Source organism: Rattus norvegicus, chromosome 16 (genome assembly GCF_036323735.1).
Source record: "Rattus norvegicus strain BN/NHsdMcwi chromosome 16, GRCr8, whole genome shotgun sequence".
NCBI lineage: Eukaryota > Metazoa > Chordata > Mammalia > Rodentia > Muridae > Rattus > Rattus norvegicus.
Genome location: NC_086034.1, coordinates 14,081,459 through 14,109,112, shown reverse-complemented (window position 1 = coordinate 14,109,112; position 27,654 = coordinate 14,081,459). Strand labels below are relative to the sequence as shown.

Here is a 27,654-nt window from a genome sequence, read left to right as displayed (position 1 = left end):
CCCTAATAGGAGAGAAAATCGGCAAACTTTGGCCCACTTTGCTCCTCATCTGGACATGCAGGTTATCTCTTTCTGTATCTTCTTTCTTCTTACTCTCATCTGTGTGCGTTTTCATGCCTCTTGTGCATTTTCACTAAAATAATCATAAATCTAACATATAAACGAACACAAACACACACCTAACAAGACACACACACCCACAGGCGGGGAAACACACACACACACACACACACACACACACACAAACACACACAAACACACACACTAACCCACACACTAACCCACAGACACAATCACTCAATTTAGACTGATTTCATTTTATTTTGTTTTGTTTTTACCTTTAATATCTCTGAGATTCACTAAATCATCTAGATTGTGGGAACTGAGGGCTAGTCTTCCACGGAGATTTCAACTCGTATTTACATACATGACTAAGTATGACTCTAAGACATATTGGATGGTATGATAACATAAATGTACCTTTGTGGAACTCTCTGTACACAGTGAGTCCATTTATCCAACTGAAATGCAATATCTACATTAATCTGTAGCCATCATTCTCAAGACATGTAAACACCAACACACTGAATAAAGGGGGAGGTAGATATTTATTTACTTTGGAGCATGATGTACAACTTGCCATGGGACAAGGGTTCAGGTTGGAAAATCTTGTCCAGAGGCACAGTGAAAGCTCCAGAAAAGGGTGCTGTGGAGTGTGTCTGGAGCTTGACAACCACAGTGTGTTCTGTGCCAGTTCTTCCAGGAGAAAGAGTGTATGCCCAGTCCTTCCCAGTCCCAGGAGTGGCAGGTATTGTGACTGTGGAGAGCATCAGCCATTCAGTTTGTGTAGAACCTACGGCTGTAGTCCCTGAGTGCCTTGGCCATGAGTGGAGCAGGTCTCTTAGCTGGCGCCTTTTTGGGGCCTTTTGCTCCAGAGGGCAGGCAGGAAAGCTTCTGGGATCCTGGATGGGCAGGTGCCTCAGGAAGACTGTGGGAAGTTGGTACTGTATCACCCCTTCTGGGTCCAAGCTCCCCTTGTTGACCTGGGCTCTTGTGCTGGGTATGGAAGGAGATCATGGTTGTCTGTCTCGCTTGCAGCCTCTTGGCCATTGAGCTTTGGATGCGGGCTCTGAGGGCCTGCAGCCTCTCCTCTTGGGACTCCTGAAGACACAGGTGTGCAGAGGGCTTAGTCAAGCTCGGTCTTTGCTTGCTAGTCTGCGTCTGGCACTGTGTCTTCTCCTTGGACTGCCCAGGCTCAGTTTCTTCTTGGGCCGATTGTCCGAGACTAGCATTCCTGATGCCAGCCGAGGGCTTCCCAAGGAGCCCTGGGTGGGATTCCTGAGGACAAGAGTCTGCTGGAAGACAACCTGAATAGACTGGCGTTTTGTTGTTCTTTCTGAGATACCAGCCCCTAGGTGACGCTTCTCCATCCAGCTGAGAGGAAGAAGGCTGCGGGACACCATCCACAGCAAGGCAGGTGTTACCACTGCACCGAGAGTCTGGGCTAGCACAGTCAGCCATGGGACTCTGGACCTTGAATACTTGAGAATCACCTCGACGAATCTTTGCGGGAGGCCTCCGAGCTTCCTCAAGCCAGGGGAGTTCACTCTTCCTCTTGCATGGTGGTGGGACCTGTAGAAGGAGATCAGCATTCAGAATTGAGGCAATCCAACACCCAACCTGTCCCAGTGGCTTCCTCCCACTCCCGGGGGCCTGATGAGTGTAGTTTCTTTGCCCCCCAATCACAAGCCACTTGTGTTTCTCTGACACAGGCCCTGGCTTTCTGGAGAGAGGCTTGGCTCCCTCATGCTCAAAGGCCCCTCATGCTCAAAGGCTCCTCAAAGCTCGCACCCTGGATTCCTACCTGCCCTGGGTCCTGGACAGCTGGCTGCTGCTCAGAGCTCCTGTTTTCTGCTGGATCCAGGCTTGGACTCCTGGGCGTCTGTGGGTGAAAATCTCTGTTGGATTTGCAGCTAGGGCTCAGGCAATGGATCCAGCCTGGGTTGCATTTGCTGAGCCCAAAAAATACCTGTCCCCCAGCAACTCGGCTTACCTGGAAGATTTGCTCCTGTTTTGTCTCTTCTAGACTAGTGCTCTGATGCGCTGTCCTGTGGCTCCTCAGCAATCCAAAGTCCAGGGAGTCTTGCTCTTGTTGGGGTCCCAGCACGAACCCCAGTGACCACTTGTCTACTAGGTCCTTAACAAAGCGGAGCAGGAGCTTCTGATTCTTCAACGTCTTTATGGTCTTTCTGAAGCCAATCTCTGCCAGGCTGTCGCACAGGATAGGCACAGAAGACAGTTTCTTCAGTGTTTTGTAGATCTTTCCTGGGTCGCTCTCTCGACACAGACAGTCCAGGATCTCCTGCAGGGCGCCTGCCTGAGAGCCTGGTTCCATGTCCACTGCCAAGGACACGAAGGGACACTCTTGGTTCGATCAGCACACTCGACCCAACTCGTCCGTGCCCTGCGTCTAGTGAGCTAGCTGTGTGCTGTCCTGAGCAGACCACAAGTTCAGAGAGAGGCCAACCGCCTAGTGCTCCTTTCCTCTCTTTGATTTGCCATTTTATACCTTAGGCTGGCAGGTGGAACCTGGGCCACACCTCCTCCTCACTACGTCAGTTACTGACTGGTCCATTATGCAAATAGATGCATTCCTAGAGCCTTGTTCAAAGTGGCAGTCTAAGTAGGTCAAGGTCATACACATAAGACCAGATTGAATCAAAGTAATCGAAGAAAAAGTGTGGGGAGGGTCGAATACATGGGCACACGGAAAGTATACTGAATAAAACACCAATGGCTTCTGCTCTATGATCAAGAATAGACCAACGGGACCTCATATCAATTCAAAGTCTCTGCAAGCAAAGGACACTGTCATTAAGACCAAACAGCAGCCAACAGTTTGGGAGAAGATCTTTACCAATCCTACATACAATAGATGCCCTATATCCAAAAGATTCAAAGAACTCAAATAGTTACACTCCAGAGAATTAAATAAATCTCTTTAAAATGGGGTGCAGAGCTAAACAAGAATTCTCATCTGAGGAACATCTAATGGCTGAGAAGAACCTACAGATATGTGCAACATCCTTAGGCATCAGGGAAATGCAGATCTCCAAAAATAATAATAATAATAATAATAATAATAATAAGAAGAAGAAGAAGAAGAAGAAGAAGAAGAAGAAGAAGAATAAAATAAAATTAAAAAAAAAAAACAAGAGAAAAGAAAGAAAAGACCACGGAGATTCCGTAAGAGGGCAGTCAGAATGGCTGAGATCAAAAACTCAGATTATAAGAGTTGCTGGTGAGGATGTGGAGAAGCCTAGACACACCTCTAAAATAAGTGGCTCTCTAAGCTGGAACAACCACTCTGGAAATCAGTTGGGAGTTTCCTCAGAAAATTAGAGATTGAATTACCTGAGGCCCAAGCTGTACCAATCCTAGAATACACCGAGATGATGCTCCAAACTTTGCAATGGACATTTGATCCACTATGTTCATAGCAGCATTGATTAGAATACCCAGAAGCTGGAAAGATATCAGGTGTCCATCAACAGAGGAAGGGATAAAGAAAATGTGGGGCATATTCAAAATTGAATAATTACTATGCTACTAACAAAAAGCAAATCATGACAATCTAGTGCAAATTGATGGAACAAGAAATGATCCTCAGGGAAGTAAACCAAACACACGCAAAAACACACAAATAAAACAAAAGAAAACGAAACAAAACAAAACAAAACAAAAGGAAAAACCAATAGAAACAAACCTACAATAACCTCAATAACAACCACAACAAAACATACTCTTCACTCCCTTAGAAATGGATAGCAGACCAAGCTTGGAGTAGCCAGGATATAGTCCATACAATACTAGAACCTTAAGAGGAAGGACTACCAAAGTGAGGATGTTTCCGTGCTTTTAGAAGTGGGAACCAATAATTTATTAGGAGGTGTAGTGAAAAATTGTGTGTGTCAAACTGACATAAGCTGGCATTATCCCAGAGAACAGAGACCCAGTTGAGGAAATGCCTCATGAGACACAGGTGTAAGGCATTTCAACAACTAGGAACAACAAAGGAGGACACAGCTCAGTGTGAGTGGTATCATCCCTGGGGTGTTAGTCTTTCTTCCCTAAGATAGCAAGCTGAGTAAGTTAGGGGCCATAAGTCAGTAACAAACCTGCCGCCAGGGCCTCAGTATCAGCTTCTGCTTTCTGACCTGCTTGAGTTCGAGTCTTGACTTCCTTTGGTGCTGAATAAACCCTTTCCTCCCCAACTTGCTTCTTGGTCATGATGTTTGTGTGGGAATAAAAACCCTAACTAAGATGGGAAAACTGGAAAACTCCCTGTAGGGAAATGGGAAAGCATGGTTGGATGGGCAGGCGCCCACCTCGCTAGAACAAAAGGAAGACAAAATGGATAGGGGACTTATTTGAAAAAAAAAAAAGGCAGAACTGGATAATATTTGAAATGGATATATAATATATCCAATAAAAATGATTTAATAAAACGAACCAACACAAGATAGAAAAAGAAATAAAAAGAGAAGGAAAGAAGAAATGATAGAAATAAGTAAAAAAAAGGAACAGAAAGAGACCATTAAAAGAAGAAAAGAAAGATGGAATGAAGAAAGAAGTTACAAAGGAAGGATGGAATAGAAGAAGGAAAAGGTTAGAAAGGAACAACTAGTATAACAAACAGAACAACAACAGGATGCAGTCTACTCTCCTCACGCTTTTCTGCACAATGCAAAACGTCATGGAAGCCTTTTGACAAAGCTATTTGAGCCTTCATAGGGCAAGGATTTTTTCTGTGGAGGCCAACTTTCTTAAGCAACAAAGTGCTGCAAGCCTCTCTTGTCTTCTAATACCTTCCTTCTCCCCACCTCTCCTGGCCATGGCTTTCCCCACAGGTACAAAGACCAAAAGCCAAGCCACACCTTTGCATTTCCATTTTGACATTGGCCACCTGTGTCTCCACTTGCTGGGTTGTCAGGAGATTGCCCTTCATTTTGATTGAATCTCCTTCTGCTTGCCTCTCTGCCACTTTAGGTCTGTCTCTTTTTTCTTCTCTATGAATGTTTATCTCCTTTTTGAAACTCCCTGTGACTACTCAATACTTCTTTTCTCAATAGGTAGACACGTACCTGGTTTTCTCCATGGCTTTTGTTCACATGACCTTGGATCCAAAGCACTATCACAGGTATGGACTAAGGCTGGGTGTCCGTGTACCAGTGCACTTCCCCTAATAGGAGAGAAAATCGGCAAACTTTGGCCCACTTTGCTCCTCATCTGGACATGCAGGTTATCTCTTTCTGTATCTTCTTTCTTCTTACTCTCATCTGTGTGCGTTTTCATGCCTCTTGTGCATTTTCACTAAAATAATCATAAATCTAACATATAAACGAACACAAACACACACCTAACAAGACACACACACCCACAGGCGGGGAAACACACACACACACACACACACACACACACACACACACACAAACACACACACTAACCCACACACTAACCCACAGACACAATCACTCAATTTAGACTGATTTCATTTTATTTTGTTTTGTTTTTACCTTTAATATCTCTGAGATTCACTAAATCATCTAGATTGTGGGAACTGAGGGCTAGTCTTCCACGGAGATTTCAACTCGTATTTACATACATGACTAAGTATGACTCTAAGACATATTGGATGGTATGATAACATAAATGTACCTTTGTGGAACTCTCTGTACACAGTGAGTCCATTTATCCAACTGAAATGCAATATCTACATTAATCTGTAGCCATCATTCTCAAGACATGTAAACACCAACACACTGAATAAAGGGGGAGGTAGATATTTATTTACTTTGGAGCATGATGTACAACTTGCCATGGGACAAGGGTTCAGGTTGGAAAATCTTGTCCAGAGGCACAGTGAAAGCTCCAGAAAAGGGTGCTGTGGAGTGTGTCTGGAGCTTGACAACCACAGTGTGTTCTGTGCCAGTTCTTCCAGGAGAAAGAGTGTATGCCCAGTCCTTCCCAGTCCCAGGAGTGGCAGGTATTGTGACTGTGGAGAGCATCAGCCATTCAGTTTGTGTAGAACCTACGGCTGTAGTCCCTGAGTGCCTTGGCCATGAGTGGAGCAGGTCTCTTAGCTGGCGCCTTTTTGGGGCCTTTAGCTCCAGAGGGCAGGCAGGAAAGCTTCTGGGATCCTGGATGGGCAGGTGCCTCAGGAAGACTGTGGGAAGTTGGTACTGTATCACCCCTTCTGGGTCCAAGCTCCCCTTGTTGACCTGGGCTCTTGTGCTGGGTATGGAAGGAGATCATGGTTGTCTGTCTCGCTTGCAGCCTCTTGGCCATTGAGCTTTGGATGCGGGCTCTGAGGGCCTGCAGCCTCTCCTCTTGGGACTCCTGAAGACACAGGTGTGCAGAGGGCTTAGTCAAGCTCGGTCTTTGCTTGCTAGTCTGCGTCTGGCACTGTGTCTTCTCCTTGGACTGCCCAGGCTCAGTTTCTTCTTGGGCCGATTGTCCGAGACTAGCATTCCTGATGCCAGCCGAGGGCTTCCCAAGGAGCCCTGGGTGGGATTCCTGAGGACAAGAGTCTGCTGGAAGACAACCTGAATAGACTGGCGTTTTGTTGTTCTTTCTGAGATACCAGCCCCTAGGTGACGCTTCTCCATCCAGCTGAGAGGAAGAAGGCTGCGGGACACCATCCACAGCAAGGCAGGTTTTACCACTGCACCGAGAGTCTGGGCTTGCACAGTCAGCCATGGGACTCTGGACCTTGAATACTTGAGAATCACCTCGACGAATCTTTGCGGGAGGCCTCCGAGCTTCCTCAAGCCAGGGGAGTTCACTCTTCCTCTTGCATGGTGGTGGGACCTGTAGAAGGAGATCAGCATTCAGAATTGAGGCAATCCAACACCCAACCTGTCCCAGTGGCTTCCTCCCACTCCCGGGGGCCTGATGAGTGTAGTTTCTTTGCCCCTCAATCACAAGCCACTTGTGTTTCTCTGACACAGGCCCTGGCTTTCTGGAGAGAGGCTTGGCTCCCTCATGCTCAAAGGCCCCTCATGCTCAAAGGCTCCTCAAAGCTCGCACCCTGGATTCCTACCTGCCCTGGGTCCCGGACAGCTGGCTGCTGCTCAGAGCTCCTGTTTTCTGCTGGATCCAGGCTTGGACTCCTGGGCGTCTGTGGGTGAAAATCTCTGTTGGACTTGCAGCTAGGGCTCAGGCAATGGATCCAGCCTGGGTTGCATTTGCTGAGCCCAAAAAATACCTGTCCCCCAGCAACTCGGCTTACCTGGAAGATTTGCTCCTGTTTTGTCTCTTCTAGACTAGTGCTCTGATGCGCTGTCCTGTGGCTCCTCAGCAATCCAAAGTCCAGGGAGTCTTGCTCTTGTTGGGGTCCCAGCACGAACCCCGGTGACCACTTGTCTACTAGGTCCTTAACAAAGCGGAGCAGGAGCTTCTGATTCTTCAACGTCTTTATGGTCTTTCTGAAGCCAATCTCTGCCAGGCTGTCGCACAGGATAGGCACAGAAGACAGTTTCTTCAGTGTTTTGTAGATCTTTCCTGGGTCGCTCTCTCGACACAGACAGTCCAGGATCTCCTGCAGGGCGCCTGCCTGAGAGCCTGGTTCCATGTCCACTGCCAAGGACACGAAGGGACACTCTTGGTTCGATCAGCACACTCGACCCAACTCGTCCGTGCCCTGCGTCTAGTGAGCTAGCTGTGTGCTGTCCTGAGCAGACCACAAGTTCAGAGAGAGGCCAACCGCCTAGTGCTCCTTTCCTCTCTTTGATTTGCCATTTTATACCTTAGGCTGGCAGGTGGAACCTGGGCCACACCTCCTCCTCACTACGTCAGTTACTGACTGGTCCATTATGCAAATAGATGCATTCCTAGAGCCTTGTTCAAAGTGGCAGTCTAAGTAGGTCAAGGTCATACACATAAGACCAGATTGAATCAAAGTAATCGAAGAAAAACTGTGGGGAGGGTCGAATACATGGGCACACGGAAAGTATACTGAATAAAACACCAATGGCTTCTGCTCTATGATCAAGAATAGACCAATGGGACCTCATATCAATTCAAAGTCTCTGCAAGCAAAGGACACTGTCATTAAGACCAAACAGCAGCCAACAGTTTGGGAGAAGATCTTTACCAATCCTACATGCAATAGATGCCCTATATCCAAAAGATTCAAAGAACTCAAATAGTTACACTCCAGAGAATTAAATAACTCTCTTTAAAATGGGGTGCAGAGCTAAACAAGAATTCTCATCTGAGGAACATCTAATGGCTGAGAAGAACCTACAGATATGTGCAACATCCTTAGGCATCAGGGAAATGCAGATCTCCAAAAATAATAATAATAATAATAATAATAATAATAATAATAATAATAATAATAATAATAAAATAAAATTAAAAAAAAAAAACAAGAGAAAAGAAAGAAAAGACCACGGAGATTCCGTAAGAGGGCAGTCAGAATGGCTGAGATCAAAAACTCAGAGTATAACAGTTGCTGGTGAGGATGTGGAGAAGCCTAGACACACCTCTAAAATAAGTGGCTCTCTAAGCTGGAACAACCACTCTGGAAATCAGTTGGGAGTTTCCTCAGAAAATTAGAGATTGAGTTACCTGAGGCCCAAGCTATACCAATCCTAGAATACACCGAGATGATGCTCCAAACTTTGCAATGGACATTTGATCCACTATGTTCATAGCAGCATTGATTAGAATACCCAGAAGCTGGAAAGATATCAGGTGTCCATCAACAGAGGAAAGGATAAAGAAAATGTGGGGCATATTCAAAATTGAATAATTACTATGCTACTAACAAAAAGCAAATCATGACAATCTAGTGCAAATTGATGGAACAAGAAATGATCCTCAGGGAAGTAAACCAAACACACGCAAAAACACACAAATAAAACAAAAGAAAACGAAACAAAACAAAACAAAACAAAAGGAAAAACCAATAGAAACAAACCTACAATAACCTCAATAACAACCACAACAAAACATACTCTTCACTCCCTTAGAAATGGATAGCAGACCAAGCTTGGAGTAGCCAGGATATAGTCCATACAATACTAGAACCTTAAGAGGAAGGACTACCAAAGTGAGGATGTTTCCGTGCTTTTAGAAGTGGGAACCAATAATTTATTAGGAGGTGTAGTGAAAAATTGTGTGTGTCAAACTGACATAAGCTGGCATTATCCCAGAGAACAGAGACCCAGTTGAGGAAATGCCTCATGAGACACAGGTGTAAGGCATTTCAACAACTAGGAACAACAAAGGAGGACACAGCTCAGTGTGAGTGGTATCATCCCTGGGGTGTTAGTCTTTCTTCCCTAAGATAGCAAGCTGAGTAAGTTAGGGGCCATAAGTCAGTAACAAACCTGCCGCCAGGGCCTCAGTGTCAGCTTCTGCTTTCTGACCTGCTTGAGTTCGAGTCTTGACTTCTTTGGTGCTGAATAAACCCTTTCCTCCCCAACTTGCTTCTTGGTCATGATGTTTGTGTGGGAATAAAAACCCTAACTAAGATGGGAAAACTGGAAAACTCCCTGTAGGGAAATGGGAAAGCATGGTTGGATGGGCAGGCGCCCACCTCGCTAGAACAAAAGGAAGACAAAATGGATAGGGGACTTATTTGAAAAAAAAAAGGCAGAACTGGATAATATTTGAAATGGATATATAGCATATCCAATAAAAATGATTTAATAAAACGAACCAACACAAGATTGAAAAAGAAATAAAGACAGAAGGAAAGAAGAAATGATAGAAATAAGTAAAAAAATAGGAACAGAAAGAAAGCATTAAAAGAAGAAAAGACAGATGGAATGAAGAAAGAAGTTACAAAGGAAGGATGGAGTAAAAGAAGGAAAAGGTTAGAAAGGAACAACTAGAATAAAAACAGAACAACAACAGGATGCAGTCTACTCTCCTCACAGTTTTCTGCACAATGCAAAACGTCATGGCAGCATTTTGACTAAGCTATTTGAGCCTTCATAGGGCAAGGATTTTTCCTGTGTAGGCCATCTTTGTTAAGCAACAAAGTGCTGCAAGCCTCTCTTGTCTTCTAATACCTTCCTTCTCCCCACGTCTCCTGGCCATGGCCTTCCCCACAGGTACAAAGACCAAAAGCCAAGCCACACCTTTGCATTTTCATTTTGACATTGGCCACCTGTGTCTCCACTTGCTGGGTTGTCAGGAGATTGCCCTTCATTTTGATTGAATCTCCTTCTGCTTGCCTCTCTGCCACTTTAGGTCTGTCTCTTTTTTCTTCATTATCAATGTTTATCTCCTTTTTGAAACTCTGTGTGACTACTCAATACTTCTTTTCTAAATAGGTAGACACTTACCTGGTTTTCTCCATGGCTTTTGTTCACATGACCTTGGATCCAAAGCACAATCACAGGTATGGACTAAGGCTGGGAGTCCGAGTACCAGTGCACTTCCCCTAATAGGAGAGAAAATCCGCAAACTTTGGCCCACTTTGCTCCTCATCTGGACATGCAGGTTATCTCTCTCTGTATCTTCTTTCTTCTTACTCTCATCTGTGTGTGTTTTCATGCCTCTTGTGCAGTATCACTAAAATAATCATAACTCTAACATATACACGAACACAAACACACACCTAACGACACACACACCCACACGCGGGAAACACACACACACAAACACACACACACACACTAACACACAGACACAATCACTCAATTTAGACTGCTTTCATTTTATTTTGTTTTGTTTTTACCTTTAATATCTCTGAGATTCACTAAATCATCTAGATTGTGGGAAATGAGGGCTAGTCTTCCACGGAGATTTCAACTCGTATTTACATACATGACTAAGTATGACTCTAAGACATATTGGATGGTATGATAACATAAATGTACCTTTGTGGAACTGTCTGTACAGAGTGAGTCCATTTATCCAACTGAAATGCAATATCTACATTAATCTGTAGCCATCATTCTCAGGACATGTAAACACCAACACACTGAATAAAGCGGGAGGTAGATATTCATTTACTTTGGAGCATGATTTACAACTTGCCATGGGACAAGGTTTCAGGTTGGAAAATCTTGTCCAGAGGCACAGTGAAAACTCCAGAAAAGGGTGCTGTGGAGTGTGTCTGGAGCTTGACAACCACAGTGTGTTCTGTGCCAGTTCTTCCAGGAGAAAGAGTGTATGCCCAGTCCTTCCCAGTCCCAGGAGTGGCAGGTATTGTGACTGTGGAGAGCATCAGCCATTCAGTTTGTGTAGAACCACGGCTGTAGTCCCTGAGTGCCTTGGCCATGAGTGGAGCAGGTCTCTTAGCTGGAGCCTTTTTGGGGCCTTTTGCTCCAGAGGGCAGGCAGGAAAGCTTCTGGGATCCTGGATGGGCAGGTGCCTCAGGAAGACTGTGGGAAGTTGGTACTGTATCACCCATTCTGGGTCCAAGCTCCCCTTGTTGACCTGGGCTCTTGTGCTTGGTATGGAAGGAGATCATGGTTGTCTGTCTTGCTTGCAGCCTCTTGGCCATTGAGCTTTGGATGCGGGCTCTGAGGGCCTGCAGCCTCTCCTCTTGGGACTCCTGAAGACACAGGTGTGCAGAGGGCTTAGTCAAGCTCGGTCTTTGCTTGCTAGTCTGCGTCTGGCACTGTGTCTTCTCCTTGGACTGCCCAGGCTCAGTTTCTTCTTGGGCCGATTGTCCGAGACTAGCATTCCTGATGCCAGCCGAGGGCTTCCCAAGGAGCCCTGGGTGGGATTCCTGAGGACAAGAGTCTGCTGGAAGACAACCTGAATAGACTGGCGTTTTGTTGTTCTTTCTGAGATACCAGCCCCTAGGTGACGCTTCTCCATCCAGCTGAGAGGAAGAAGGCTGCGGGACACCATCCACAGCAAGGCAGGTGTTACCACTGCACCGAGAGTCTGGGCTAGCACAGTCAGCCATGGGACTCTGGACCTTGAATACTTGAGAATCACCTCGACGAATCTTTGCGGGAGGCCTCCGAGCTTCCTCAAGCCAGGGGAGTTCACTCTTCCTCTTGCATGGTGGTGGGACCTGTAGAAGGAGATCAGCATTCAGAATTGAGGCAATCCAACACCCAACCTGTCCCAGGGGCTTCCTCCCACTCCCGGGGGCCTGATGAGTGTAGTTTCTTTGCCCCCCAATCACAAGCCACTTGTGTTTCTCTGACACAGGCCCTGGCTTTCTGGAGAGAGGCTTGGCTCCCTCATGCTCAAAGGCCCCTCATGCTCAAAGGCTCCTCAAAGCTCGCACCCTGGATTCCTACCTGCCCTGGGTCCCGGACAGCTGGCTGCTGCTCAGAGCTCCTGTTTTCTGCTGGATCCAGGCTTGGACTCCTGGGCGTCTGTGGGTGAAAATCTCTGTTGGATTTGCAGCTAGGGCTCAGGCAATGGATCCAGCCTGGGTTGCATTTGCTGAGCCCAAAAAATACCTGTCCCCCAGCAACTCGGCTTACCTGGAATATTTGCTCCTGGTTTGTCTCTTCTAGACCTGTGCTCTGATGCGCTGTCCTGTGGCTCCTCAGCAATCCAAAGTCCAGGGAGTCTAGCTCTTGTTGGGGTCCCAGCACGAACCCCGGTGACCACTTGTCTACTAGGTCCTTAACAAAGGGGAGCAGGAGCTGCTGATTCTTCAACGTCTTTATGGTCTTTCTGAAGCCAATCTCTGCCAGGCTGTCGCACAGGATAGGCACAGAAGACAGTTTCTTCAGTGTTTTGTAGATCTTTCCTGGGTCGCTCTCTCGACACAGACAGTCCAGGATCTCCTGCAGGGCGCCTGCCTGAGAGCCTGGTTCCATGTCCACTGCCAAGGACACGAAGGGACACTCTTGGTTCGATCAGCACACTCGACCCAACTCGTCCGTGCCCTGCCTCTAGTGAGCTGTGTGCTGTCCTGAGCAGACCACAAGTTCAGCGAGAGGCCAACCGCCTAGTGCTCCTTTCCTCTCTTTGATTTGCCATTTTATACCTTAGGCTGGCAGGTGGAACCTGGGCCACACCTCCTCCTCACTACGTCAGTTACTGACTGGTCCATTATGCAAATAGATGCATTCCTAGAGCCTTGCTCAAAGTGGCAGTCTAAGTAGGTCAAGGTCATACACATAAGACCAGATTGAATCAAAGTAATCGAAGAAAAACTGTGGGGAGGGTCGAATACATGGGCACACGGAAAGTATACTGAATAAAACACCAATGGCTTCTGCTCTATGATCAAGAATAGACCAACGGGACCTCATATCAATTCAAAGTCTCTGCAAGCAAAGGACACTGTCATTAAGACCAAACAGCAGCCAACAGTTTGGGAGAAGATCTTTACCAATCCTACATACAATAGATGCCCTATATCCAAAAGATTCAAAGAACTCAAATAGTTACACTCCAGAGAATTAAATAACTCTCTTTAAAATGGGGTGCGGTGCTAAACAAGAATTCTCACCTGAGGAACATCTAATGGCTGCGAAGAACCTACAGATATGTGCAACATCCTTAGGCATCAGGGAAATGCAGATCTCCAAAAATAATAACAATAATAATAAAATAAAATTTAAAAAAAAAAACAAGAAAAAAGAAAGAATAGACCACGGAGATTCCGTAGGAGGGCTGTCAGAATGGCTGAGATCAAAAACTCAGAGTATAACAGTTGCTGGTGAGGATGTGGAGAAGCCTAGACACACCTCTAAAATAAGTGGCACTCTAAGCTGGAACAACCACTCTGGAAATCACTTGGGAGTTTCCTCAGAAAATTAGAGATTGAGTTACCGGAGGCCCAAGCTATACCAATCCTAGAATACACCTATGATGCTCCAAACTTTGCAATGGACATTTGATCCACTTTGTTCATAGCAGCATTGATTAGAATACCCAGAAGCTGGAAAGATATCAGGTGTCCATCAACAGAGGAAGGGATAAAGAAAATGTGGGATATATTCAAAATTGAATAATTACTATGCTACTAACAGAAAGCAAATCATGACAATCTAGTGCAAAAGGATGGAACAAGAAATTATCCTCAGGGAGGTAAACCAAACACACGCACAAACACACAAATAAAACAAAAGAAAACGAAACAAAACAAAACAAAAGCAAAAACCAATAGAAACAAACCAACAATAACCTCAATAACAACCACAACAAAACATACTCTTCACTCCCTTAGAAATGGATAGCAGACCAAGCTTGGAGTAGCCAGGATATAGTTCATACAATACCAGAACCTTAAGAGGAAGGACTACCAAAGTGAGGATGTTTCAGTGCTTTTAGAAGGGGGAACCAATAATTTATTAGGAGGTTTATTGAAAAATTGTGTGTGTCCAACTGACATAAGCTGGCATTATCCCAGAGAACAGAGACCCAGTTGAGGAAATGCCTCATGAGACACAGGTGTAAGGCATTTCAGCAACTAGGAACAACAAAGGAGGACACAGCTCAGTCTGAGTGGTATCATCGCTGGGGTGTTAGTCTTAGCTTCCCTAAGAGAGCAAGCTGAGTAAGTTAGGGGACCTAAGTCAGTAACAAACCTGCCGCCAGGGCCTCAGTGTCAGCTTCTGCTTTCTGACCTGCTTGAGTTCGAGTCTTGACTTCTTTGGTGCTGAATAAACCCTTTCCTCCCCAACTTGCTTCTTGGTCATGATGTTTGTGTGGGAATAAAAACCCTAACTAAGATGGGAAAACTGGAAAACTCCGTGTAGGAAAATGGGAAAGCATGGTTGGATGGGCAGGCACCCACCTCGCTAGAACAAAAGGAAGACAAAATGGATAGGGGTCTTATTTGAAAAAAAAAGGCAGAAATGGATAATATTTGAAATGGATATATAGCATATCCAATAAAAATGATTAAATAAAACGAACCAACACAAGATAGAAAAAGAAATAAAAACAGAAGGAAAGAAGAAATGATAGAAATAAGTAAAAAAAAAGGAACAGAAAGAGAGCATTAAAAGAAGAAAAGAAAGATGGAATGAAGAAAGAAGTTACAAAGGAAGGATGGAATAAAAGAAGAAAAAGGTTAGAAAGGAACAACTAGAATAAAAACAGAACAACAACAGGATGCAGTCTACTTTCCTCACACTTTTCTGCACAATGCAAAACGTCATGGAAGCATTTTGACAAAGCTATTTGAGCCTTCATAGGGCAAGGATTTTTCCTGTGTAGGCCAACTTTGTTAAGCAACAAAGTGCTGCAAGCCTCTCTTGTCTTCTAATACCTTCCTTCTCCCCACCTCTCCTGGCCATGGCTTTCCCCACAGGTACAAAGACCAAAAGCCAAGCCACACCTTTGCATTTCCATTTTGACATTGGCCACCTGTGTCTCCACTTGCTGGGTTGTCAGGAGATTGCCCTTCATTTTGATTGAATCTCCTTCTGCTTGCCTCTCTGCCACTTTAGGTCTGTCTCTTTTTTCTTCACTATGAATGTTTATCTCCTTTTTGAAACTCCCTGTGACTACTCAATACTTCTTTTCTCAATAGGTAGACACGTACCTGGTTTTCTCCATGGCTTTTGTTCACATTACCTTGGATCCAAAGCATTATCACAGGTATGGAGTAAGGGTGGTTGTCAGTGTACCCGTGCACTTCCCAAAATAGGAGAGAAAATCGGCAAACATTGGCCCCCTTTGCTCCTCATCTGGACATGCAGGTTATCTCTTTCTGTATCTTCTTTCTTCTTACTCTCATCTGTGTGTGTTTTCATGCCTCTTGTGCATTTCACTAAAATAATCATAACTCTAAGCATACACGAACACAAACACACACCTAACAAGACACACACACCCACACCCGGGGAAACACACACACACACACACACACACACACACATACACACACACACACACACACACTCTTATGAACACATAGAAAAACACTCACAAGTTCACATTTTCCAATGTATAATTTATTCTGGTTTTAATTTGTGGATGATATTCCTTTCTGTCTAGTATTATCATTCTCTGCCCATAGGTTTACTTGGGTATATCTGGTCTAATTTATCCCACAGATACACATAGCTCTATCACACAAACACACACAAACACACACACACACACACAAAAAAACACACACACACACACACACAAGCACAGACATAATCAAAAACTTTAGTCTAGTAATATTTTTTAATTTCACCTGCAATATCTTTTACACCACAACAAAAAACACAACAAAACATACTCTTCACTCCCTTAGAAATTGATAGTAGAACAAAGCTTGGAGTTGCTTGGATTGTCCACAGAATACAAGAACCTTAAGAAGAAGGACTACATATAAAAAGACATGTGCTCCACTATGTTCATAGCAGCCTAATTTAATAGCCAGTAGCTGGAAAGAACACAGATGCTCTTCAACAGAGGAATGGATACAGAAAATGTGGTACATCTACACAATGGAATATTACTCAGCTATCAAAAACAATACCTTTATGAAATTCATAGACAAATGGTTCAAACTGGAAAAAATCATCCTGAGGTAGGTAACCCAATCACAGAAAAACACACATGATATGCACTCATTGATAAGTGGCTATTAGCCCAAAAGCTTGAATTACCCTAGATGCATAGAACACATGAAACACAAGACGGATGATCAAAATGTGAAAAAAAGAGGGGGGTGGGAGTTATCCCTGTAGGCTCTGTATGCTATACAATTATTTAACAATACTCTTTTTATTTCCAATTTTAAAATTTGGATAGCAAGGAACCCTTGAGTGTTTATCGCACCCTACAAGTAGGCATACTTCTGGCTAGGTGAAATAGAAAGATTCATGTATTGGCATGATCCTGTTCAGATATTTTTATGGGGAAGAGGGAATCTTTGTGTTTTTTCTACAGGATTCTACAAGAGTATGCCAGTTGCCAGAGGTGGTTGCTGAGACTTGCTGATCCTGGGAGCATGAAGATTCAGCTCTCGTGGTTCAGGTCCCTAGAGTCATTCCTCTGCCCTGGAAGGAAGATGGAAGATTCCCCCTCATCTTTTGTCATCATAGAGATTTTTGCGTTGCTGCAGTCAGTGTTACCGCTGCGTGTGTCCCGTCCCACTGTGGCCTGCTCTCTGACCCTCTGTGCACTGCTGCTAGCTGGAGAAGACTGGACACCAGCCGTTGCTGCCCCCCTCATTCCCCAGGTGACTCTTGCAGCCTTAACTGGTGTTGTCATTTTGCAGTCTATAGCTTCACAGGAATGCCACCTGTGTGAAGCTGCTGTGGACTGGGGAACTCTGCCTTGGTTATTCAGATCTCAGACATGGTTCCATTGCCTGCTGGTTGTTCCAGAAAAGAATGGCTGATCCTAAGGGAAAGACCTTGTTACTTTCCCTGCTATTGTAGCAGCCATTACTGCTACAGCCATTGTGTCTACAGTTTCTAGAGTTACTCTCCCCCAATATATTGTTAGGCCAGTACAGTGGGTAAACTTTCTGGAGTAGTTGCAGACAATTGGGATTTCTAAATTTTATTATAGGAGTGGCTTGACTATGGCCCTTGGTGGTAGCAGCTGAGGAAAACCTGATGAGGTGCCCACTACTTATCGGGAGTGGCTCTGTTTGGTGCAGCCCTATGCTGTGGATTAGTGTTCATGCTATGGTTGGTTTGTAAACTCAGATCTCAACAGAACAGTGACAAGGTCGTTATCACTCAAGCACTTGTGGCCATTGAACAAGGAGCCTCCCCTGAAATTTGGTTATCTATGCTCAGGAATTAGTCGGTATCTGAGTTCTCTGCTCTTGTACCCCATGGATCTGTGGATCCATTACACTGGGATGAGAGAGACTCAAAGATTCTTTGATCAGCCCTTCTACATCGCTGAGGTTTCCTCATTGCACGCGATAGAGTGATCATGATTTCCCCACTAACTCATTTTCTGGCTGGCCTCTTTTTTGAGTTCGCCCTAGGTCATTAACAGTTATTGTCACACAGCACTGCGGTATCTAAGGATGGGCAACTTTCCTCATGCACAGACCAATCTAAGACATGGGGCCCAGTGGCGATAGGGTTACCCTTCTACGGATAAGGCTGTGACACAGAGGAACGAACTAAGACAGGAGCCAGAGCAGATGGACTTAACTGCAGGGACCTAGACCAGCCTCATATTAGTAAAACAATAAGGGGGGAATGTGGAGAGCCACAATAACATTGGCCACCACAAGATGGAGCTGGCTTCCACTGCGCCCCATGTGGAAAGCCGGGATAGCTTTCGCCATAACAAGATGGCGCTGGCCGCCGTTGGGCCAACTGACTTCCTTTCAGGAAGTTAACTGTGTGTGCATGTGCAAGAATGCCCTCGTGCCTGGTCTTTGCCCACTCAGAAAGGTGCCTATGAGATCATGGGTAAGCTACCAAACAGGTGTGGAAGCGCCCTGCTAGGGTGTATATAAGCCGCGCCATGCTGTCGCCCCGGGCCCTCATTTAAGCTACAATAAACATTTTTGATGCAGAAGGATTCGAGGGTCCCCACATGTTCTTGCTGGCGAGATAGCATAGGACACACAAACACAAACCGAACAAGACACACACAGCCACACGCGGGGAAACACACACACACACACACACAGAATAACACACACTAACACACAGACACAATCACACAATTTAGACTGGTTTCATTTTATTTTGTTTTGTTTTTACCTTCCCACTCCCGGGGGCCTGATGAGTGTAGTTTCTTTGCCCCCCAATCACAAGCCACTTGTGTTTCTCTGAAACAGGCCCTGGCTTTCTGGAGAGGGGCTTGGCTCCCTCATGCTCAAAGGCCCCTCATGCTCAAAGGCTCCTCAAAGCTCGCACCCTGGATTCCTTCCTGCCCTGGGTCCCGGACAGCTGGCTGCTGCTCAGAGCTCCTGTTTTCTGCTGGATCCAGGCTTGGACTCCTGGGCGTCTGTGAGTGAAAATCTCTGTTGGATTTGCAGCTAGGGCTCAGGCAATGGATCCAGCCTGGGTTGCATTTGCTGAGCCCAAAAAATACCGGTCCCCCAGCAACTCGGTTTACCTGGAATATTTGCTCCTGGTTTGTCTCTTCTAGACCAGTGCTCTGATGCGCTGTCCTGTGGCTCCTCAGCAATCCAAAGTCCAGGGAGTCTAGCTCTTGTTGAGGTCCCAGCACGAACCCCGGTGACCACTTGTCTACTAGGTCCTTAACAAAGGGGAGCAGGAGCTGCTGATTCTTCAACGTTTTTATGGTCTTTCTGAAGCCAATCTCTGCCAGGCTGTCGCACAGGATAGGCACAGAAGACAGTTTCTTCAGTGTTTTGTAGATCTTTCCTGGGTCGTTCTCTCGACACAGACAGTCCAGGATCTCCTGCAGGGCGCCTGCCTGAGAGCCTGGTTCCATGTCCACTGCCAAGGACACGAAGGGACACTCTTGGTTCGATCAGCACACTCGACCCAACTCGTCCCTGCCCTGCCTCTAGTGAGCTGTGTGCTGTCCTGAGCAGACCACAAGTTCAGAGAGAGGCCAACCGCCTAGTGCTCCTTTCCTCCCTTTGATTTGCCATTTTATACCTTAGGCTGGCAGGTGGAACCTGGGCCACACCTTCTCCTCACTAAGTCAGTTACTGACTGGTCCATTATGCAAATAGATGCATTCCTAGAGCCTTGTTCAAAGTGGCAGTCTAAGTAGGTCAAGGTCATACACATAAGACCAGATTGAATCAAAGTAATTGAAGAAAAACTATGGGGAGGGTCGAATACATGGGCACACGGAAAGTATACTGAATAAAACACCAATGGCTTCTGCTCTATGATCAAGAATAGACCAACGGGACCTCATATCAATTCAAAGTCTCTGCAAGCAAAGGACACTGTCATTAAGACCGAACAGCAGCCAACAGTTTGGGAGAAGATCTTTACCAATCCTACATACAATAGATGCCCTATATCCAAAAGATTCAAAGAACTCAAATAGTTACACTCCAGAGAATTAAATAACTCTCTTTAAAATGGGGTGCGGAGCTAAACAAGAATTCTCATCTGAGGAACATCTAATGGCTGAGAAGAACCTACAGATATGTGCAACATCCTTAGGCATCAGGGAAATGCAGATCTCCAAAAATAATAATAATAATAATAAAATTAAATTAAAAAAACAAGAAAAAAGAAAGAATAGACCACGGAGATTCCGTAAGAGGGCAGTCAGAATGGCTGAGATCAAAAACTCAGATTATAAGAGTTGCTGGTGAGGATGTGGAGAAGCCTAGACACACCTCTAAAATAAGTGGCTCTCTAAGCTGGAACAACCACTCTGGAAATCACTTGGGAGTTTCCTCAGAAAATTAGAGATTGAATTACCTGAGGCCCAAGCTATACCAATCCTAGAATACACCGAGATGATGCTCCAAACTTTGCAATGGACATTTGATCCACTATGTTCATAGCAGAATTGATTAGAATACCCAGAAGCTGGAAAGATATCAGGTGTCCATCAACAGAGGAAGGGATAAAGAAAACGTGGGATATATTCAAAATTGAATAATTACTATGCTACTAACAAAAAGCAAATCATGACAATCTAGTGCAAAAGGATGGAACAAGAAATTATCCTCAGGGAGGTAAACCAAACACACGCAAAAACACACAAATAAAACAAAAGAAAACGAAACAAAACAAAACAAGAGCAAAAACCAATAGAAACAAACCAACAATAACCTCAATAACAACCACAAAAAAACACACTCTTCACTCCCTTAGAAATGGATAGCAGACCAAGCTTGGAGTAGCCAGGATATAGTCCATACAATACTAGAACCTTAAGAGGAAGGACTACCAAAGTGAGGATGTTTCAGTGCTTTTAGAAGGGGGAACCAATAATTTATTAGGAGGTTTATTGAAAAATTGTGTGTGTCCAACTGAGATAAGCTGGCATTATCCCAGAGAACAGAGACCCAGTTGAGGAAATGCCTCATGAGACACAGGTGTAAGGCATTTCAACAACTAGGAACAACAAAGAAGGACACAGCTCAGTGTGAGTGGTATCATCCCTGGGGTGTTAGTCTTAGCTTCCCTAAGAGAGCAAGCTGAGTAAGTTAGGGGACCTAAGTCAGTAACAAACCTGCCGCCAGGGCCTCAGTATCAGCTTCTGCTTTCTGACCTGCTTGAGTTCGAGTCTTGACTTCCTTTGGTGCTGAATAAACCCTTTCCTCCCCAACTTGCTTCTTGATCATGATGTTTGTGTGGGAATAAAAACCCTAACTAAGATGGGAAAACTGGAAAACTCAGTGTAGGGAAATGGGAAAGCATGGTTGAATGGGCAGGCACTCACCTCGCTAGAACAAAAGGAAGACAAAATGGATAGGGTTCTTATTTGAAAAAAAAGAGGCAGAACTGGATAATATTTGAAATGTCTATATAATATATCCAATAAAAATGAATAAATAAAACGAACCAACACAAGATAGAAAAAGAAATAAAAACAGAAGGAAAGAAGAAATGATAGAAATAAGTAAAAAAAAGGAACAGAAAGAGACCATTAAAAGAAGAAAAGAAAGATGGAATGAAGAAAGAAGTTACAAAGGAAGGATGGAATAAAAGAAGGAAAAGGTTAGAAAGGAACAACTAGTATAACAAACAGAACAACAACAGGATGCAGTCTACTCTCCTCACGGTTTTCTGCACAATGCAAAACGTCATGGAAGCCTTTTGACAAAGCTATTTGAGCCTTCCTAGGGCAAGGATTTTTTCTGTGAAGGCCAACTTTCTTAAGCAACAAAGAGCTGCAAGCCTCTCTTGTCTTCTAATACCTTCCTTCTCCCCACATCTCCTGGCCATGGCTTTCCCCACAGGTACAAAGACCAAAAGCCAAGCCACACCTTTGCATTTTCATTTTGACATTGGCCACCTGTGTCTCCACTTGCTGGGTTGTCAGGAGATTGCCCTTCATTTTGATTGAATCTCCTTCTGCTTGCCTCTCTGCCACTTTAGGTCTGTCTCTTTTTTCTTCTCTGTGAATGTTTATCTCCTTTTTGAAACTCCCTGTGACTACTCAATACTTCTTTTCTCAATAGGTAGACACGTACCTGGTTTTCTCCATGGCTTTTGTTCACATGACCTTGGATCCAAAGCACTATCACAGGTATGGACTAAGGCTGGGTGTCCGTGTACCAGTGCACTTCCCCTAATAGGAGAGAAAATCGGCAAACTTTGGCCCACTTTGCTCCTCATCTGGACATGCAGGTTATCTCTTTCTGTATCTTCTTTCTTCTTACTCTCATCTGTGTGCGTTTTCATGCCTCTTGTGCATTTTCACTAAAATAATCATAAATCTAACATATAAACGAACACAAACACACACCTAACAAGACACACACACCCACAGGCGGGGAAACACACACACACACACACAAACACACATACTAACCCACAGACACACACACACACTAACCCACAGACACAACACTCAATTTAGACTGGTTTCATTTTATTTTGTTTTGTTTTTACCTTTAATATCTCTGAGATTCACTAAATCATTTAGATTGTGGGAACTGAGGGCTAGTCTTCCACGGAGATTTCAACTCGTATTTACATACATGACTAAGTATGACTCTAAGACATATTGGATGGTATGATAACATAAAGGTACCTTTGTGGAACTCTCTGTACAGAGTGAGTCCATTTATCCAACTGAAATGCAATATCTACATTAATCTGTAGCCATCATTCACAAGACATGTAAACACCAACACACTGAATAAAGGGGGAGGTAGATATTTTATTTACTTTGGAGCATGATGTACAACTTGCCATGGGACAAGGGTTAAGGTTGGAAAATCTTGTCCAGAGGCACACTGAAAACTCCAGAAAAGGGTGCTGTGGAGTGTGTCTGGAGCTTGACAACCACAGTGTGTTCTGTGCCAGTTCTTCCAGGAGAAAGAGTGTATGCCCAGTCCTTCCCAGTCCCAGGAGTGGCAGGTATTGTGACTGTGGAGAGCATCAGCCATTCAGTTTGTGTAGAACCTACGGCTGTAGTCCCTGAGTGCCTTGGCCATGAGTGGAGCAGGTCTCTTAGCTGGCGCCTTTTTGGGGCCTTTTGCTCCAGAGGGCAGGCAGGAAAGCTTCTGGGATCCTGGATGGGCAGGTGCCTCAGGAAGACTGTGGGAAGTTGGTACTGTATCACCCCTTCTGGGTCCAAGCTCCCCTTGTTGACCTGGGCTCTTGTGCTGGGTATGGAAGGAGATCATGGTTGTCTGTCTCGCTTGCAGCCTCGTGGCCTTTGAGCTTTGGATGCGGGCTCTGAGGGCCTGCAGCCTCTCCTCTTGGGACTCCTGAAGACACAGGTGTGCAGAGGGCTTAGTCAAGCTCGGTCTTTGCTTGCTAGTCTGCGTCTGGCACTGTGTCTTCTCCTTGGACTGCCCAGGCTCAGTTTCTTCTTGGGCCGATTGTCCGAGACTAGCATTCCTGATGCCAGCCGAGGGCTTCCCAAGGAGCCCTGGGTGGGATTCCTGAGGACAAGAGTCTGCTGGAAGACAACCTGAATAGACTGGCGTTTTGTTGTTCTTTCTGAGATACCAGCCCCTAGGTGACGCTTCTCCATCCAGCTGAGAGGAAGAAGGCTGCGGGACACCATCCACAGCAAGGCAGGTTTTACCACTGCACCGAGAGTCTGGGCTAGCACAGTCAGCCATGGGACTCTGGACCTTGGATACTTGAGAATCACCTCGACGAATCTTTGCGGGAGGCCTCCGAGCTTCCTCAAGCCAGGGGAGTTCACTCTTCCTCTTGCATGGTGGTGGGACCTGTAGAAGGAGATCAGCATTCAGAATTGAGGCAATCCAACACCCAACCTGTCCCAGTGGCTTCCTCCCACTCCCGGGGGCCTGATGAGTGTAGTTTCTTTGCCCCCCAATCACAAGCCTCTTGTGTTTCTCTGAAACAGGCCCTGGCTTTCTGGAGAGAGGCTTGGCTCCCTCATGCTCAAAGGCCCCTCATGCTCAAAGGCTCCTCAAAGCTCGCACCCTGGATTCCTACCTGCCCTGGGTCCCGGACAGCTGGCTACTGCTCAGAGCTCCTGTTTTCTGCTGGATCCAGGCTTGGACTCCTGGGCGTCTGTGGGTGAAAAATCTCTGTTGGATTTGCAGCTAGGGCTCAGGCAATGGATCCAGCCTGGGTTGCATTTGCTGAGCCCAAAAAATACCGGTCCCCCAGCAACTCGGTTTACCTGGAATATTTGCTCCTGGTTTGTCTCTTCTAGACCAGTGCTCTGATGCACTGTCCTGTGGCTCCTCAGCAATCCAAAGTCCAGGGAGTCTAGCTCTTGTTGAGGTCCCAGCACGAACCCCGGTGACCACTTGTCTACTAGGTCCTTAACAAAGGGGAGCAGGAGCTGCTGATTCTTCAACGTTTTTATGGTCTTTCTGAAGCCAATCTCTGCCAGGCTGTCGCACAGGATAGGCACAGAAGACAGTTTCTTCAGTGTTTTGTAGATCTTTCCTGGGTCGTTCTCTCGACACAGACAGTCCAGGATCTCCTGCAGGGCGCCTGCCTGAGAGCCTGGTTCCATGTCCACTGCCAAGGACACGAAGGGACACTCTTGGTTTGATCAGCACACTCGACCCAACTCGTCCCTGCCCTGCCTCTAGTGAGCTGTGTGCTGTCCTGAGCAGACCACAAGTTCAGAGAGAGGCCAACCGCCTAGTGCTCCTTTCCTCCCTTTGATTTGCCATTTTATACCTTAGGCTGGCAGGTGGAACCTGGGCCACACCTTCTCCTCACTAAGTCAGTTACTGACTGGTCCATTATGCAAATAGATGCATTCCTAGAGCCTTGTTCAAAGTGGCAGTCTAAGTAGGTCAAGGTCATACACATAAGACCAGATTGAATCAAAGTAATCGAAGAAAAACTGTGGGGAGGGTCGAATACATGGGCACACGGAAAGTATACTGAATAAAACACCAATGGCTTCTGCTCTATGATCAAGAATAGACCAATGGGACCTCATATCAATTCAAAGTCTCTGCAAGCAAAGGACACTGTCATTAAGACCGAACAGCAGCCAACAGTTTGGGAGAAGATCTTTACCAATCCTACATACAATAGATGCCCTATATCCAAAAGATTCAAAGAACTCAAATAGTTACACTCCAGAGAATTAAATAACTCTCTTTAAAATGGGGTGCGGAGCTAAACAAGAATTCTCATCTGAGGAACATCTAATGGCTGAGAAGAACCTACAGATATGTGCAACATCCTTAGGCATCAGGGAAATGCAGATCTCCAAAAATAATAATAATAATAATAAAATTAAATTAAAAAAACAAGAAAAAAGAAAGAATAGACCACGGAGATTCCGTAAGAGGGCAGTCAGAATGGCTGAGATCAAAAACTCAGATTATAAGAGTTGCTGGTGAGGATGTGGAGAAGCCTAGACACACCCTCTAAAATAAGTGGCTCTCTAAGCTGGAACAACCACTCTGGAAATCAGTTGGGAGTTTCCTCAGAAAATTAGAGATTGAATTACCTGAGGCCCAAGCTATACCAATCCTAGAATACACCGAGATGATGCTCCAAACTTTGCAATGGACATTTGATCCACTATGTTCATAGCAGAATTGATTAGAATACCCAGAAGCTGGAAAGATATCAGGTGTCCATCAACAGAGGAAGGGATAAAGAAAACGTGGGATATATTCAAAATTGAATAATTACTATGCTACTAACAAAAAGCAAATCATGACAATCTAGTGCAAAAGGATGGAACAAGAAATTATCCTCAGGGAGGTAAACCAAACACACGCAAAAACACACAAATAAAACAAAAGAAAACGAAACAAAACAAAACAAGAGCAAAAACCAATAGAAACAAACCAACAATAACCTCAATAACAACCACAAAAAAACACACTCTTCACTCCCTTAGAAATGGATAGCAGACCAAGCTTGGAGTAGCCAGGATATAGTCCATACAATACTAGAACCTTAAGAGGAAGGACTACCAAAGTGAGGATGTTTCAGTGCTTTTAGAAGTGGGAACCAATAATTTATTAGGAGGTATAGTGAAAAATTGTGTGTGTCAAACTGACATAAGCTGGCATTATCCCAGAGAACAGAGACCCAGTTGAGGAAATGCCTCATGAGACACAGGTGTAAGGCATTTCAACAACTAGGAACAACAAAGGAGGACACAGCTCAGTCTGAGTGGTATCATCCCTGGGGTGTTATCTATCTTCCCTAAGATAGCAAGCTGAGTAAGTTAGGGGCCATAAGTCAGTAACAAACCTGCCGCCAGGGCCTCAGTATCAGCTTCTGCTTTCTGACCTGCCTGAGTTCGAGTCTTGATTTCCTTTGGTGCTGAATAAACCCTTTCCTCCCCAACTTGCTTCTTGGTCATGATGTTTGTGTGGGAATAAAAACCCTAACTAAGATGGGAAAACTGGAAAACTCCCTGTAGGGAAATGGGAAAGCATGGTTGGATGGGCAGGCACCCACCTTGCTAGAACAAAAGGAAGACAAAATGGATAGGGGACTTATTTGAAAAAAAAAAGGCAGAACTGGATAATATTTGAAATGGATATATAATATATACAATAAAAATGATTTAATAAAACGAACCAACACAAGATAGAAAAAGAAATAAAAAGAGAAGGAAAGAAGAAATGATAGAAATAAGTAAAAAAAAGGAACAGAAAGAGACCATTAAAAGAAGAAAAGAAAGATGGAATGAAGAAAGAAGTTACAAAGGAAGGATGGAATAAAAGAAGGTAAAGGTTAGAAAGGAACAACTAGTATAACAAACAGAACAACAACAGGATGCAGTCTACTCTCCTCACGCTTTTCTGCACAATGCAAAACGTGATGGAAGCCTTTTGACAAAGCTATTTGAGCCTTCATAAGGCAAGGATTTTTTCTGTGGAGGCCAACTTTCTTAAGCAACAAAGTGCTGCAAGCCTCTCTTGTCTTCTAATACCTTCCTTCTCCCCACATCTCCTGGCCATGGCTTTCCCCACAGGTACAAAGACCAAAAGCCAAGCCACACCTTTGCATTTCCATTTTGACATTGGCCACCTGTGTCTCCACTTGCTGGGTTGTCAGGAGATTGCCCTTCATTTTGATTGAATCTCCTTCTGCTTGCCTCTCTGCCACTTTAGGTCTGTCTCTTTTTTCTTCTCTATGAATGTTTATCTCCTTTTTGAAACTCCCTGTGACTACTCAATACTTCTTTTCTCAATAGGTAGACCCGTACCTGGTTTTCTCCATGGCTTTTGTTCACATGACCTTGGATCCAAAGCACTATCACAGGTATGGACTAAGGCTGGGTGTCCGTGTACCAGTGCACTTCGCCTAATAGGAGAGAAAATCGGCAAACTTTGGCCCACTTTGCTCCTCATCTGGACATGCAGGTTATCTCTTTCTGTATCTTCTTTCTTCTTACTCTCATCTGTGTGCATTTTCATGCCTCTTGTGCATTTTCACTAAAATAATCATAAATCTAACCTATAAACGAACACAAACACACACCTAACAAGACACACACACCCACAGGCGGGGAAACACACACATACACACACACACACACACACACACACACACACACACAAACACACACACTAACCCACAGACACACACACACACTAACCCACAGACACAATCACTCAATTTAGACTGGTTTCATTTTATTTTGTTTTGTTTTTACCTTTAATATCTCTGAGATTCACTAAATCATCTAGATTGT

General features: G+C 44.8%; 2 protein-coding genes and 2 pseudogenes across 2 annotated transcripts; all 4 read right to left on the bottom strand.

The window, feature by feature from the left end:
• Nucleotides 1-608: 608 nt before the first annotated feature.
• Nucleotides 609-2,395, bottom strand: Eloa-ps2 (elongin A, pseudogene 2; annotated as a pseudogene).
• A 3,451-nt stretch (nt 2,396-5,846) lies between these two features.
• Eloa-ps3 (elongin A, pseudogene 3) lies at nt 5,847-7,633 on the bottom strand (annotated as a pseudogene).
• Nucleotides 7,634-11,007: 3,374 nt separating this feature from the next.
• On the bottom strand, nt 11,008-12,952 carry Eloa2l (elongin A2 like). The gene is made up of 3 exons (NM_001115040.1): nt 12,471-12,952; nt 12,282-12,359; nt 11,008-12,049 (listed from the first exon to the last, which is right to left on the bottom strand). Exons 1-3 carry the CDS (start codon nt 12,810-12,812, stop codon nt 11,048-11,050), a joined length of 1,422 nt encoding a protein of 473 aa, NP_001108512.1. The 5' UTR covers nt 12,813-12,952; the 3' UTR covers nt 11,008-11,047.
• A 5,789-nt stretch (nt 12,953-18,741) lies between these two features.
• On the bottom strand, nt 18,742-24,486 carry LOC120097531 (elongin-A3-like). The gene is given in 5 exon segments (XM_039095230.1): nt 18,742-19,331; nt 22,707-22,944; nt 22,946-23,722; nt 23,955-24,032; nt 24,145-24,486. Coding segments are annotated over 5 exon segments (2,025 nt in total).
• Between the last annotated feature and the right edge of the window lie 3,168 nt (nt 24,487-27,654).

What these genes read in the sequence shown, in the direction of transcription:
- Eloa2l (NM_001115040.1), bottom strand. Translation starts at nt 12,812, where the DNA reads ATGGAACCAGGCTCTCAGGCAGGCGCCCTGCAGGAGATCCTGGACTGT. An exon ending in ACCAGGAGCAAATATTCCAG is followed by an intron (nt 12,360 to 12,470) that starts GTAAGCCGAGTT and finishes TTTCACCCACAG; the next exon opens with ACGCCCAGGAGTCCAAGCCT. An exon ending in CTGTCCGGGACCCAGGGCAG is followed by an intron (nt 12,050 to 12,281) that starts GTAGGAATCCAG and finishes CTCCTTCTACAG; the next exon opens with GTCCCACCACCATGCAAGAG.